This window comes from Canis lupus, chromosome 20 (assembly GCF_003254725.2).
Source record: "Canis lupus dingo isolate Sandy chromosome 20, ASM325472v2, whole genome shotgun sequence".
NCBI classification, from domain to species: domain Eukaryota; kingdom Metazoa; phylum Chordata; class Mammalia; order Carnivora; family Canidae; genus Canis; species Canis lupus.
Window position 1 is genome coordinate 44,166,694 of NC_064262.1, and position 15,813 is coordinate 44,182,506.

Below are 15,813 nucleotides of genomic sequence, written 5' to 3' on the forward strand. Positions count from 1 at the left end.
GAGTCTACACTTACTTAATGCAAAGGCTGGTTATCAGAACCTTCTCTTCGGTATTAAAAAAATATTTTATAGGGGCACCTGGGTGGTATAGTCAGTTGAGCATCCGACTCTTGGTTTTGGCTCAGGTCGTGATCTCAGGTTGTGAGACACTTTCTCCTGCTCCCTCTGCCCCTTTCTGCTGTGTTCACGCATGTACATGTTCTCCTTCTCTCTCTCTAAAAAATAAATCTTAAAAAAAAAAAAAAAACACACAACTTTACATGTATATGGTAGACTTCATGGAAAATAAAGGAGAGGAAAACAAGGCAAAACTAAAATCAGGGCAGCCCAGGTGGCTCAGTGATTTAGCTCTGCCTTCTGCCCAGGGCCTGATCCTGGAGATCCGGGATCGAGTCCCACGTTGGGCTCCCTGCGTGGGGCCTGCTTCTCCCTCTGCCTATGTCTCTGCCTCTCTTTCTCTCTCTCTCATGAATAAATAAATAAAATCTTTAAAAAAAAAACAAAATCAGTTATAGCCTTGCAACCCAGAGACAGTGCTGGTTGCATTTTGATGGGTTTTTCTAACAGTTTAATTCAGATATGTTTTGACATAAATAGGGTCATACTGTAGTTGTTTGGTTTTCTTTGAAGGGAAGATTAAGGGAGGGTAGAGAGCGAGAATTCAAGCAGGCTCCACACTCATTGCACAGCCCCAAGCGGGGCTCAGTCTCACAACCTTGAGATCATAACCTGAGTAGAAAACAAGAGTTGGACACTTAACCACCCCTGTAGTTCTTGTTTTATATCCTGCTTTGTTTTTCATTTAGTGTTGTACTTTATTACTTTATCTCTAAAATTTTAACTACAGGGCTGCTCCATTTGCCCTATGGAAGTCCTGTGTTTATCTTATAAAACTAGTGCTCTTTGTTGACGTTTCCATTTTTAGATCAGTACAACAGATTTTTTTAAAGATTATATTTATTTATTCATGAGAAACACAGAGAGAGAGAGAGAGAGAGAGAAAGGCAGATACTGTTTGAACCCGAAAGGTCGATATGCAGGTAACAATAACATCAATATAGACAGTATTTCTTTGATTAGAGCAAAATTATTCCATCTTAATACGAAGGCTGCTCTGTGTGCTCAGTAGTCCCTAGACATCTTTAGGGGAGGGTTTTGGGTTCCACTAAGTGAGAATGCTGGGGTAGATGTGGGTGGGTCAGAGATGGGCAAGGCAGACCGCTGCCCCTCCTCTTACGGCTCACCCTCTGTCCTCTGTCTTGGGTCTAGAATTGCGAATGCACACAACTCTTCTGTTTCCAACAAGTTTGCTAATGATGGCAGCTTCTTGCAGCAGTTTTTGAAGTTACAGAAGGCACAGACCAGTACAGGTGAGTGCTGTTACCTGCTTTCTGAGTTTCCCTCTGCTGAGGCTCACCTTGCTGGCTCTCACCTTTGGAGGTCCCTGGGCATCACAGAAATAGCAGGTCCTGCCTCAGATTCATTCCTATCACCCCACATTCATTGGGATGAATTCTGTTCGTCCTTAGAGTAAGTGCCAGGAGTAGCACATTGACCCAGCCTTCAAGGTGCTTACCTGATAGGAGCAGAGCCAAATAAGCTAGGTTTCAATCCAGGGAGGTAGGGGCATGACTGAACATGCCCTGGATGTTGGGGAATGTCATTGAAAAGATGTCCCTGCTAGTTGACTAGTGAGCTGGACCCTGGCTGGCACTCAGAGGCCTCTGACCGCTTCCCCTGTACTTGAAATGTGGGCTTCCCCTTGTCTTTCCCTCTCCCAGAAGCTATTTCAGGCACATAGCCTTGAGATAATGATGTGGTATTAAGAATATCTGTGTGTATATGTGACCAAACCCACTTAAGATCTCCATACATTTTTACGATTTGGTGGGTAGGCACGGGGATCCATTCATTTTGCTACTGCCCAAAACAAGGCTCATATATAAGTTCCTTTTGTTTGTTACAACTGCTACTTACCAATCTGGAGTGCTCTCTGAGTTACGAGGGCCAGTTTCAGATTATTCTAGGGAAGTTCCCTCAAGGGTTAGAAACCAACACCAGGGATGTGGGACCACAGCGTGGGTTAGAGCAGCAGCTAGGTTTGAGGGATGGGACCCCATCCATAGATAGGAGGGCCACCTGGCCCATAGGAGCCCCATGGGACATGCAGGATGTGAGAATCCCTCACTACAGGGAACCCACACAAATCTATGGTTGTTGCAGTTTACCTGTTTGGTTAATTTTTTAAAAAAATTTGTCTATTTTAGAGCATGTATATGTAGGAGTGGAAGGAAGGGCAGAGGAAGTTAGAATCTTTTTTTTTTTTTTTTAAGATTTTATTTATTCATGAGAGAGAGAGAAGCAGAGACATAGACAGAGGGAGTCCAATGTGGGACTCAATCCCCGGACCTGGAATCATGCCCTGAGTTGAAGCCAGATGCTCAACCACTGAGCCATCTAAGCGTCCCAGAGGAAGATTGACTCTTAAGCAGACTCCCCACTGAGTGGGGAGCATGTAGTAGCAATGGATCTCAAGACTGTGAGATCATGACCTAGCTGATATCAAGAATCAGATGATTAACTGACTGAACTATTCAGGTGCCCCTCAGTCAGCTTACTTTTAATGTAAAAAAGTTGCTGGCAGAACAACTGACCTTCAGTCTTTGTCAGTTTTTCTAGAAAACAGCTAAGAAAGTTAACCTAAGACCAAAGTCACCCACAGAGAGGGAGGAAGGACTGTATCAGCCCTTTACTGCAGGATCTCAGGCCAGGAGCTATGTTGGAAAAGCCCCAATAGGCTGTCTCTAGCTTGCCACTGACAGAGGGAATGGTTGTAAGCCAGGTGTGGGGATTTGGGCCTTATCCAGAAGGGCTAGCACATCCCTGGGCATTGGGCGCAGGTGTTAGGGAGCTGCTGCCTGCAAAGCCGAGCCTTTCTTGTCCAAGCTGGGTGACTATGACAAGTTGTTCTTCTCTGAGCCTTAGTCTCCTCTTCTGTAAAATGAGCATGGCATCCTGAGTTCCCACCCCCTGCCAGTCACCATGCTGGAAGCCAAGGACTCAGCTAGTACTCTCATGGCATATGTGTTAGGTGAGAAGATGGGGAAATGTGCATCACAGACCTTGAGCATGGGTGTCTTTCCTTCCATCCCAAGATGCCCCACCCAGCACACCCAGTGCCCCCACTCGAGTACTCCCTCGCACCGGGAAGAGGCCCCCTCTCATCAGCAGCCCACCAGGCCAGGTGAAGAACTATGTGCATGCCAAGCAGCTGCCTGTGGCCAGCCGCCCAAGTGTCTTCCAGTCTCCTGATGAGGATGAGGAGGAAGACTACGAGCAGTGGCTGGAGATCAAAGGTAGGGTGCGGGAGCTGCCACCTTGCTTTGACCATCTCCCCTCCGGCCCCACATGGGTGGGACCCATGGTCAGTGGGGAAAGTGTGGCTCATGGTAGGCGGCCACCAGCCCTCCAGGCTGAGCCAGTGTGGGACCCACTGGGGGAGGCGGAGGAGTGAAGAAAGGGTATGGGGATCAGTGAAAGGGAAGTATGGAGGGGCTATGGACTTCATCCTGGGAACGGTGGGAACCATCCTCCACCCTTATGGTCTGGTATCCAGCCAGGGCAGGGGCATTCTCAGAGAAGCATTCACTTGTGTCTTTCCTTGTCCCAACATGAGAGGAAGAGCTTCCATGGCTCCCCTGTCTGGGTGCATACTTTCTGAACCCTCTGAGCACCAGAAGCACGTCTTCCCATTGTGACTTATTGTCCCCACTGGTTTGGGCCAGACGTACAGGCCTACAGGTTGGAGGGTATGCTATCCTGTCCAGGGGAAAGATGGTCATTTTTCTTGGAAAGCCAGGCCCTATAGTGTAGGAGGGTGGAGGGTGGTGGTGGCAGCACTCCTACTGTGTCTCACTCCATCCACCTTCAGAACAAGGCCTCAGTGCCTCCTGAACCATGTGGAGGCCTAGGCCACCTCGGCCTCAGACTGGCTGACACAGTCCTATCACCCTGTTGGTGAGGACAGGTTGAAGTAACCATATAGTCCTGCTCTGACAGCCTTCAGACTTACTACTCTCAATGAGGGTGCTGGCTTGTGGCCATGCATCTGAGCAGATCAGTGGGCAACAATGGATCCAGAGAAGGTGCTGTTTCCTGAGGCATTCTGGCGGTTCTGACAGTACTCTACTGGGAAGTGATGCTTTACAAGGGGGAAGCGAATGTCTCAAGGTCATTGAGGCCTGTTGTGCCCTGCTATTGATGTGGCTTCAGAAAAGCACCTGTAAATGACAACCAGGTCAGGGTCATTGCCAGGCACTCAGGAAGAGTGTAAGGCTAGGGGGAAAGGTGGGTACAGAAAGTCCCTGCAACCTCTTGAGGGTCCTCCTCAGGCCACAGGTTCCTGACTTCCCATCCCCCAGCTTCCTGGCAGCCATAGCAACAAGGGGAGTAAGTTTGGCTGCAGGTTTAGTGTCTAGCCCTGTTGCTGAGAGCAGTGAACATTTCTAGGTGGTGGCAGGGAGAAATTTCTCCCAAGAGTGCTCATGAAAGGGACATGAGCTGTAAATTGCCTGGCAGATGCCTCAGGAATAGGCCAGCAATAAAATACAAAAGCAAGTTCCATGCAGATCAAAGGGGAGGCCAATACAAATACAAGAAGAATATTTTTATAGTTCTTATCACTGTAAAGGCCCTGAGGTAATGATTAAGTCTGCTGCAGTGAGTACCCCGGCACCCAGATGGTGGTCTGAAAACACACTTTCTCCCTCATGGAAACCAAGACTTCTTGGAGAAATGGTTGGTTCTAGGTTTGGTCAGGAAGTGTAGGAGATGATTCTGAAGCATCCTATCCCAGCAGATAATGAGGAGGCTGCCAGAGACTCCTGGGATCAGGCATACAGGCCTCAGGAGCCAGCTTGAAGAAGCTCTACCAGCCACAGAGGGGACAATTGAACTTCTGTGATGACATAAATTGCAATGGATCAAAACCTATCTGATACATTCAAAATGGATTGAAACTCAATGTGTTCAAATCAGAGTTTGTAATGATGATGCTTTAAAAAGGAATTTGTCATCTCTGAAGGGTGACAGGAAACCAGTTTGTTAAACTGAACCCCGGTAAATAAAAGAATTAAGCATTTCATTAAAAAGGAGGAGACTGGCTATGTTTTCTGACATCTCCCTCCCCGCCTGGGGATCAACTTGGTCTCTTAGGGGGTCACAAACTTCTCTCCCACACAGTGCATCTCACAAAGACTGTTTAGACTGCCTCCCCTATCGTCACAGTGCTTTGTGCTTGGACCCAGGACAGCCGACAACCTCCCGCATTTCACCCTCTTCTCCCCCACCCCTCTGTCGTTGTGGTCCATAGAAAGAGTGTGCCTGTTGACTGTGGGGTGTGTGAGTTGAACCCCAGTACTGACAGCCTCCTTAAAGTTTCACCCCCAGAGGGAGCCGAGACTCGGAAAGTGATAGAGAAATTGGCCCGCTTTGTGGCAGAAGGAGGCCCCGAGTTAGAAAAAGTAGCTATGGAGAACTACAAGGATAACCCGGCGTTTTCGTAAGTATTTCTGGGAGGGGAAGGCCACCACTTCTTAATGTTCTTGTTACACAGTAGTATGTGCATTCTTGTAAAACCTTACTGGTTACTGAGGCTGGTCGGGGCTGGGTGCTTGCTCGCGCGGGCCAGGCACTGTTCCGAGTTTCCAAGTGCTTTCGAACTCACACCAGAGGTCACAGGGGCTCCGGTATGGTGCAGAGACTTAGTCTTGGGCCTCATCGAGGTGTCTCTGCTCATCAGCTTGCTTTTGTACAACGTTCTTCAGAAGCTGCTTGGGTTAGCCCATCCCCACTGTTCACCTTCCTCTGTTTTGTGAAACTCTCCAGGTTTTTGCATGATAAGAATAGCAGAGAATTCCTCTACTATAGAAAGAAGGTGGCTGAGATAAGAAAGGAAGCACAGAAGTTGCAGGGATCCTCTCAGAAAGGTAAGTGGGTGGAGGGGGTGGGACGTTCTTGGGAGGTATGTGGACAACCCATACTTCATGTGGAGACGGGGTTCTGGGAGGCTGTGATACATGGGGTGGTGCCTGTGGCCCAGGTCTGTGCCATCTTAGGCAACTGGGGTCATGCTGGTTGCCCTCCTCATGAGTGGTCTGAGGTGAGGAAGAATGTGAGGGTCAAGGTCAAGGTCATTGTTAAGTTCAAGAGCTCAGCTCTGTGCATGTATAGGGGGCAGAGGGATCTCTAGAGTGGTTGCCTATTGGTTCTTGGTCATTTAAGTAAGTATTAATGAACTCCTGCTGCCTGTCTGGCACTGAGGACCTAGAAACAAATGTGCCTGACAGTTGGGGAGGGGAGTAGAGGACAGAAGGGATTAGCTGGTGAGCTCCTCGTGGGATGAGTATCAGGGGAGGGGGAGGTGCTAGCTGGTCTCCAGCCGTCATGAAGTAAAATCCCAGCCAGATTATAGTGGGTGGCAGGGGCATCATTGTTTAGGCCAAACACAGGCCACAGAGGTTGGTATGTTTTGTCTATCTCTTGCCACCCTGTGCCCTCACTGTCTCCCCAGGAGAAGAGGGCCAGGCCCACTTCCCTGTGTGACCTGGATAGGCAATCCCTGGCAGAAAGACTGAGGTGGGGCTCCCATCTCTCCTCTGGCCTGAATCCAGACCTCTTATATTCCGTTCTATGATCTATGGGAGTGGGCAGCAGGGGCAAGGTGCAGGGTGGGGTCAGGGGCTCAAGATATATTGTAATATTGATTTTGGTATTTGATCCCAGTGCAGTAATCTGATTCCCATTTGCCTGTTTTTCTTTGCATTGTTCCTAAAATAAACCCCTCTTGTTGCCCATGGGGTTCTTAGCAGAAATTAGGCTGTTGGGTGTGGTGAGTTGAGCTCAGTACTGACAGCCTGCTTAAAGTTTCACCCCCAGAGGATGAAGAGGCCAAGAACCTTGCAGAAAAGTTAGCCAGGTTCATAGCAGACGGGGGTCCAGAAGTGGAAACCATTGCTCTCCAGAACAATCGCGAGAACCAGGCATTCAGGTAAGAGAGGAACTAAACAGAGAAATGACCCCTCACACACCCTGATCACAGCACCACCATTCCCCACTCCCAGTAGGCTCAACATCCCACAGTTAGAAGGTGGCACGGTTGGGCCTAGGAGCTCTGATCCCTAAGCCCAGGTTGGCCATCCCATGGACAACTACTTGTCAGAGCCCAAATTATCTCTGAGGCAGGCACAAGGGGCCTTGGGGTCTTTTGTTTTCGACATGCCTCACAGAGAAAGTCTCCTGGACTCCTCAGACTCCCTTTGTAACAGCGATGACAGCCCTAGGCTAGGAGAGCCAGGCTCTTGGGCACAGAAACTCACAGAACTGTTGCTCACTTTGCGCATTTGTAGGGTCATAGCTTTCCAATGAGGGAGTGGCAGGAAAGTGGGAATGTGGTACCTTAGGCTCTGTAAAGTGGGGACTCTCAGCCTGTATATAGGTTCCATGGAGGGTGTGGGACAAGCAGACTGGCTTCCCTGCTGTCTCCAGCCTTGGAGCCACATCCCAGCCCCTTCAGGCTGGGTCTGTGTTTACCCGTTCATTCGTTGGGTAGGTTCAGCACCTCCTTTTTGCTGGGGGTGGTTCCATGGGGGCTGGGGGTTGGAGTGGGAGTTGGGCAATCACTGCTGCTGGGTAGGGACCATAGGGGCTTATGAAGTGGATGCCAAATTCAGTGTAGGGGTGATGTACCTTTGAGACTGTTTTGGCCACAAATACACAAGTTCTGACTCAGAAAGTAGGGAAATAGGACATGTATAACAAAAAGTCCAAAAACAAAAACAAAAAAACAAAAAGTCCAGGAGCAACAATCTCGGCTAGTTGATTCAGTGACTCTAGATACTACTGGAGACTCGGGACAAAGGAAGCAAGAGTGAAACAGCAGAGATCAAGTGCCATGCCAATGTGACTAGAGTGTAGGGTGAGCATCAATGTGCAGTGTCCCTGGGCCTTGGATCCAGGGCAGGACCAGGTCCCTGAGGGTGGGTGTTCATGGAGAGCCTTTAGAGAGGGTCTGCATAGAGTGATGGGGTAAGCTCTGCTTCCAAGGTCACTGGCCACAGTCGTGCCGGTGGTCAGACACACCAGGTCAAGGCAGATAGGCAGAGGAGAAACAACTAGAGAGGGGGATGCTGATAGATCCATGGGAACTAGGGGAGGGAGGGCCAAGGCTCAGTGACTCAGTGGACAAGGACAGGAAGAGGGCTACTGAGGTGTTCAGGCATCCGTGCATGTGCGGCCTGGGCAGCCAGGAGCCCTTGTGGGGGCCATGGAGTGTTTGGGTCTGGAGTTCAAGAGAGCAGTCTGCCTGGCCTAGACATCCCCTAAGATACCACATGGTTGTGATATCAGCCGCCACTCCGCACCGCCCAAACCAGAGTTGACGTAATAGTCTACTTTAAGTCACCACACTTTTTTTTAAAACCGATTTACTTAAATAAGTTTATTTAAGGACACTTAGTCTAGCTTCACTCATCATAAGTAGAGCTGACTGTAAAAAATCTATGGCAGGTAAAGTGAGCAAGGTTGTGGATTTCTGTTAGAGTTGTGAGCCCAGACTGCTTTCCTTGGTCAGAGAGGTCCAGGGCCCAGCAGCTCTGGCCAAGCCTTTCCACTGGGGTCAGAACTAAGAGATGTGCTCAGCACAGGCAGCTCTGGTTCCTCTGTGGGGCTTCATTGGATGCCCAGCTCATTGGGTGCTACTGTGATGGAGGCCAGAGGGAAGTAGGAAGGGGTGCCAGGGCAAGGGCAGAGCCTGGGGTGCTTGGTGGGAAAATGGCCAAAGGTTAGTTTAATATCCACATAGAGTCAGGTGTGAGGCCACCTTTTTCACCACCAAATGTAACAGGAGCAGCTCAGGTATTTACCTCTCTTGGCCTTCCCTGCCTCCTGATTCCTCATGTGGGCCAGGCACACCCCAGCAGCTCTGTGTTTCAGGAAACAATCTGTAACAATGGCTTATCTATAAAGAAACTGGAAACACCCGTTCTTTGACCAGTCATCCCACTTCTGAGATGCCATCCCCAGAAATAATGTTATATACAGTCATCTGTAGTCTTGAAAAATGAGTCACAAATTGAATGTCCAGCCTCAGTGGGCTAAATTCTTAATAACTGCATCTCCTCAGTGGAATCGTGGCCATCAGAAGGCATTTAGATGAAGGTTGTAGCAGCAAGCACAGCATCTACAACAAGCCACTCTAACCTGTTAGTCACCTGGGTGAGCCATGTTCATTTCAAAGACCTGTTGCTGGCCTCTTAAGGGGGAGGAAACTGAGGCTTGGAGACCGGTGGGAGGAGGTGCCTTCATCACCACACTCCATGCCATTCTAACAGGAAAGCCTTATGTTGTCAAGTTAAAAAATCTTTAAAATAAAAATACAGAAAATAGAATCAGAACTTTGTTCAGATAAATCTATGCTGAAAAAAAGACTGGAATAAAAGACACCACAGTGTCAACTTTGGTTAACCTGGGACAGGATCACTCCTACCCAAGGGTGTCTTTGCTATAGAATCCTTTGCACTCTTGCCCAGAGCCCATGTGTGATGGCAGCTGTTAATCCCTCCCCCATCACAGACCCATGGGGAGCTCTTGGATGCTGCCTCTTAAGGCAACTTGGAGGAGACCCAGTGCAAACCAGCAGCTAAGACAAGGCTAGGGTCTGTGAGCCTAGAGAAAACCTCCCTATCAGGAGCTGCCCACCTACCTCAGCGGGCAGGTCCCTCAACTTGGCTCTTCTTAAATCCATATTAGTCTCTTTCTGGTTACTAAGCATCTTTTTTTCAAATCCAGCCAACGGTTCTCTTCCATCTTTGAAAATGTTTTTTTTCTTTTGTCTCTTAACTTTTTTTAAGGTGTCATTTTTTTAGGGCACTTGTAGGTTCACAGCAAAATTGAAGGGAATTTATACAGAGATTTCTCACATGCCCTTCCCTGCCTCTACATTTGTACAGCCTCCCCTATTATTAACATTCCCCACAAGACTAGTATAACTGATGAACCTACATTAATATGTCATAATCACCCAAAGTCCATAGTTTACTCTGGGATTTGCTCTTGGTGTTGTATATTCTGTGAGTTTGAACAAATGTACAATGACATGTATCCATCATTATGGCATTATACAGAGTATTCTCCTTGCCCTAAAATCACTCATATTCCACATATTCTTTCCTTCTTCCTCACTAACTCCTGGCAACCACTGATTTTTTTTTCCTGATTCCACAGTTTGCCTTTTCCAAAATGTTATGTAATTAGAGCCGTGTAGTATGTAGTCTTTTCAGATAGGCTTTTTTTGCTTGGTAATATGCATTTAAGACTGATTCTTCTGTATCTTTATATGGCTTGACAGTTCATTTCTTTTTAGCACTGAATAATATTCCATTGTCTCGATGTCCCACAGTTTGTTTATCCATTTAGCTACAGTAGGACATCTTGGTTGCTTCCAAATTTTGGCATTTGTGAAGGAAACTGGTATAAACATCTGTGTGCAGGTTTTTGTGTGGACATAAGTTTTCAACTCTTGGGTAAATACCAAGAAACATGATTGCTGGATTGCATGGTATGTTTAGTTTTGTAAGAAACTGCCAAACTGTCTTCCAAAGTGGCTGTGTCATTTGCTTTTCCCTCTGCAGTGAGTGAGAGTTCCTGTTGCTCCACATGCTCGCCAACATTTGATGTTCTCAGTGTTCTGGATTTTGGCCATTCTAATACATGTGTAGTGGTATCTTGGTGTTTTAATTTGCATTTTCTTGATGACATATGATGTGGAACATTTTCTCATATGCTTATTTGCCATCTGTGTATCTTCTTTGGTGAGGTGTAGGTTAAAATCATCAGCTCATTTTTTAATTGGTCTTTTTTCTTATTGTTGAGTTTTAAGAGTTCTTTGTATATTTTGGATCACAGTGCTTTACTAAATGTGCCTTTTGCAAATATTACCTGTCAGTCAGTGGTGTGTCTTCTCTTGATAGTGTCTTTTGCAGAGCAGAAGTTTTAAAAAAATTTTTTAAAGATTTTATTTATTTATTCATGAGAGACAGAGAGAGGTAGAGACACAGGCAAAGGGAGAAGCAGGCTCCACACAAGGAGCCTGATGTGGGACTTGATGCCAGGACTTCAGGATCACGCCCTGAGCCGAAGGCAGACGCTCAACTGCTGAGCCACCCAGGCATCCCGGAGTTTTATTTTATTATTTTATTTTTTTTAAAGATTTTATTTATTTATTCATGAGAGTCACACAGAGAGAGAGGCAGAGACACAGGCAGAAGGAGAAGCAGGCTCCATGCAGGAAGCCTGACGTGGGACTCAATCCCGGGTCTCCAGGATCAGGCCCTGGACTGAAGGCAGTGCTAAACCACTGAGCCAAAAAAAATAAAAATATAAATAAATAAATAAATAAATAAATAAATAAATAAATAAATAAACAAACAAACAAACCACTGAGCCACCCGGGCTGCCCCCGCGAGTTTTAAATTTTAATGAAGTGAAGCTTATCAATTTTTTTCATGATTGTGCCTTGAATGTATCTAAAAAGTCATCACCATTTATGAGGTCATCTGGTTTTCTTCTGTGTTATCTTCTTGGAGTTTTATGGTCTTACGTTTTACATGTAAGTCTATGATCCATTATTAGTTAAGTTTTGTAAAGGGTGTGAGGTCTGTGTCTAGATCCTTTGTGTGTGTGTGGGGGGGGATATCCAATTCCCCTTGAAAAGAATCTGCTCCATTGGACTGCCTTTGCTCCTTTGTCAAAGATCAGTTGCCATGTTTATATGGGTTTTTTTCTGGGCCCTTTGTTCTATTGATCTGTTTCTCTATTCTTTCACTAAACTACCCTGCCTTGATACTGTAGTTTACAGTAAGCCTTGAAATCTAGTCATGTCCGTCTTCTAAAATTGTTCTCAGTCAATATTGTTTTGGCTATTCTGGGTCTTTTGTCCCTATGTAAGTTTTAGAATCAGTTTGTCAATATCCACAAAAGAGTTTGTTGGGATTTTGATTCAGATGGCAATGAATCTATAAATCAAGTTGGAAAGAAGCAACATCCGGGCGCCTGGGTGGCTCAGTTAGTTGAGCACCTACTTTTGGCTCAGGTCATGGTCCCAGGATGCTGGGATCAAACCCCATGTCGGGCTCCCTGCTCAGCATGGAGCCTGCTCCTCCTTCTCCTCCCTACTCATGCTCTCATTATCTCTGTCGCTGTTTCTCTCTCTCAAATAAATAAAATCTTTTTTTAAAAAAGGAAAAAAACAACATCTTGACAATATTGAGTTTTCCTATCTATGATTAAGGAATATCTTTCCAGTTATTTAGTTCTTTGTTTTTGGGTTGTTTTTTTTTTTTTTTTTTTTTTTAAAGATTTTATGAAAGAGAGAGAGAGAGGCAGAGACACAGGCAGAGGGAGAAGCAGGCGCTAAACTGCCGAGCTACCCAGGGATCCCCTATTTAGTTCTTTTTTTTTTTTTTTTTTTTTTTTTTTTTTTTTTTTTAATTTTTTAATTTTTTTTTTTTTATTTATTTATGATAGTCACAGAGAGAGAAAGAGAGAGAGGCAGAGACACAGGCAGAGGGAGAAGCAGGCTCCATGCACCGGAAGCCCGATGTGGGATTCGATCCCGGGTCTCCAGGATCGCGCCCTGGGCCAAAGGCAGGCGCCAAACTGCTGCGCCACCCAAGGATCCCCTAGTTCTTTGAATGCATTCGTCAGAGTTGTATAGTTTTCCTCATAGAATTTGTTCGTATTTTATTTTTTATTTTTTATTTTTTTAATTTTTATTTATTTATGATAGTCACAGAGAGAGAGAGAGAGGCAGAGATATAGGTAGAGGGAGAAGCAGGCTCCATGAAGGGAGCCCAATTTGGGACCCAATCCCGGGACTCCAGGATCAAGCCCTGGGCCAAAGGAAGACACCAAACTGCTGAGCCACCCAGGGATCCCCCAGTTCCAGGAGTTTTTTAATCAATTTTTTTCTACATAGATGATCATGTTATTTGTGAACAAAGTTTTATTTCTTCCTCAGTCAGTGTGCTTGCTCTTTCCTTTTCTTACTGCATTAGCTAAGACTTCTAGTACATGTACTAGTGTTAAAACTTATTGGTGGGGTGGGATATTCTGACCTTGTTTCCATTCCTAGTGGGAAAACTTCTAGTTTCTCACTATTAGTTTGATGTTAGCTGTAGGATTTTTTGTTAGATACTCTTTATCAAGTTGAGAAAGTTTTCTTATGTTTCTAGTTTACTGAGTGTTTTTATCATGAATGGGTGTTGGGTTTTGTCAAAGGCTTTTTCTGCAGCTCTCAGTATAATTGCATGATCTTTCTTTAGCTTGATGTGATGGATTACTTTTTTTTTTTTAATGTTAAATCAGTTTTGCATACCTGGAATAAACTTCACTGTGTGTAGTTTTTTAAAATTTAAAAAAAATTTAGGGATCCCTGGGTGGCTCAGCAGTTTAGCGCCTGCCTTTGGCCCAGGGCACGATCCTGGAGTCCCGGGATCGAGTCCCATGTCAGGCTCCTGGCATGGAGCCTGCTTCTCCCTCTCCTGTGTCTCTGCCTCTCTCTCTCTATGTCTATCATAAATAAATCTTTAAAAAAAATTTTTTTAATTGAAGTATAGTTGATACATAACATAGAGTTATGTATCTCTCCGCCTCTCTCTGTGTCTCTCATGAATAAATAAATAAAATCTTTAAAAAAAACAACAACAACAAACAATTACATACATCACAAAATGCTCACAGAAGTTCCCACATGTTACCGCACAAAGTTATTTTTGACCGTATTTCCTATGCAGTATTTTTCATCCCCATGACTTATGACTGGAAGTTTGTACCTCTTAAACTTCATGTATTTTGTCTGTCCCTCTGTCCCCCGATAATTCTTACACATTTGTGGATTCGGTTTGCTAATATTTGGTTAAGAATTTTTACATCTATGTTTGTAAGAGATACTGGTCTGTAGTTTTTTTGTGATATATTTGGTTTTGGTATTAGGGTAATTGGATAAGCTAGGAAGTATTTTTTCTTCTATCCTGTGAAAGGGATTGATTGTAGAGAGTTGATACCATTTCTTCCTTAAATGTTTGGTAGAATTCACCAGTGAACTCCTGTAGGCCTACTGCTTTCTGTTTTTTGTTTTTTTTTTTAAGATTTTATTCATTTATTCATAGAGACACAGAGAGAGGGGGGATCAGAGGCACAGGCAGAGGGAGAAGCAGGCTCCATGCAGGGAGCCTGACGTGGGACTTGATCCAGGGTCCCCAGGATCAAACCCCGGGCTGCAGGCGGCGCTAAACCGCTGCGCCACCGGGGCTGTCCTGCTTTCTGTTTTTGAATGGTTATTACTTACTTAATTTCTTTTCTTTTCTTTTTCTTTTTCTTTTTCTTTTCCTTCCTTCCTTCCTTCCTTCCTTCCTTCCTTCCTTCCTTCCTTCCTTCCTTTCTTTCTCTTTCTTTTTTTATAATATTTTTAAGTAATTTCTACACCCAACATGGGGCTCAAACCCACTACCCCAAGATCAAGAGTCACATGCTCTACTGACTTAACTAGCCAGGCGTCCCACTTAATTTCTTTAATAGAAGTAGAACTGTTCACGTTGTCTATCTCTAGGGCAAAGAAGTATGAAGGAGTATAGAGATGCCACCATCTCCTTGTCTTTCTATCCCACCTTAGGTACCAACGTTAGTAGAGCTGGGGTTTCTTTCTGCTATCTTTCTTGTACGAAAAGAATTTACCACATCCCTGAGCCTGCACATTGCTTTTTTTTTTTTTTTTTTTTTAAGATTTTACTTACTCATTTGAGAGTGAGAGAGAGAATGAGCACAAGTGGGAGGAGAGGCAGAGGGAGAAAAAGTCTTCCCGCTAAGCAGGGCTCCCAACATGGGGCTGGAATCCCAGAACCCTGGGATCGTGACCTGAGCCGAAGGTAGTTGCCCAACTGACTGAGCCACACAGGCACCTCAAGCACACTGCTTTTATAGCAGAGCATTACGCTGTGACTGGAACCTCCAAGTTCATGAGTGCAGGTCTAGCCCCTTCTTGTCAAGAGCTGTATAGCCCATGCTGTACACAAGTTTTGCTTCATGGAGCTGAGCTGTGCCTCTTCCCTCTGATGTGGACCCCAGAGGTGGGACTGTCAGTTCAAGACATGCATAATCTGAGAGGTTCCAGGCAGGTGCAGAGGGAGCCATAGTTTCTGCCAGCTCTGAAGCCAGCGCCACCTGCTTCAGACTTGGGAGTAGGATTGGTAAGTGGACACCAAGGGGACCCTGGACTTCCAATGAATTGGGGGCTTTTGCCCAGTTGGAGTCTAGTCCCTGTCCATTCCAATGTTCATTGTTTCTGTTTTGGCTTCATTTGCTATTTATGCCTCTCAAGGATACATCAGAGAGAAGCATAGATGTGCCAAGCTGTCAGGTTTAAGGCAAATCCTGCCCTTTGTGGCATTAGGTGTCTCTCCCAACTCAGGATTTCTTGATTTGAAGGCACTGGTGTGCTCATCTAGAGCAACAGGGGAAGAAGCCCTGCAGAGCCTGGGGAAGGTCTGACAGAGCCACCACTTTTCCTTTGAAGGAGGAGTGCCTGATAGAGATGGTGTAGGGACTTGGAATGGCCAGTGGCTCACAGGAATGGCATGGTAACAAGCTGTGAGCATGTTACACTGTTCCTCAAGTTTGGGCCATCAGAGCCAGCAGCTACTGAAGCCTGGAAATGCAGGATGTTGTGATGGAGATCTCAACCCTTATATGACCCTGGCT

General features: G+C 45.8%; 1 protein-coding gene across 1 annotated transcript in view; it reads left to right on the forward strand.

Moving 5' to 3' along the window:
- The window catches only part of SUGP1 (SURP and G-patch domain containing 1), a 31,696-nt gene that overhangs the window by 5,093 nt on the left and 10,790 nt on the right, over positions 1 to 15,813 (forward strand). The window contains exons 3-7 of the mRNA XM_025458178.3: positions 1,270 to 1,370; positions 3,156 to 3,356; positions 5,437 to 5,560; positions 5,887 to 5,987; positions 6,925 to 7,048. Of these exons, the coding sequence (XP_025313963.1) occupies positions 1,270 to 1,370; positions 3,156 to 3,356; positions 5,437 to 5,560; positions 5,887 to 5,987; positions 6,925 to 7,048 (651 nt within the window). The remainder of the gene's footprint in view (positions 1 to 1,269; positions 1,371 to 3,155; positions 3,357 to 5,436; positions 5,561 to 5,886; positions 5,988 to 6,924; positions 7,049 to 15,813) is intronic.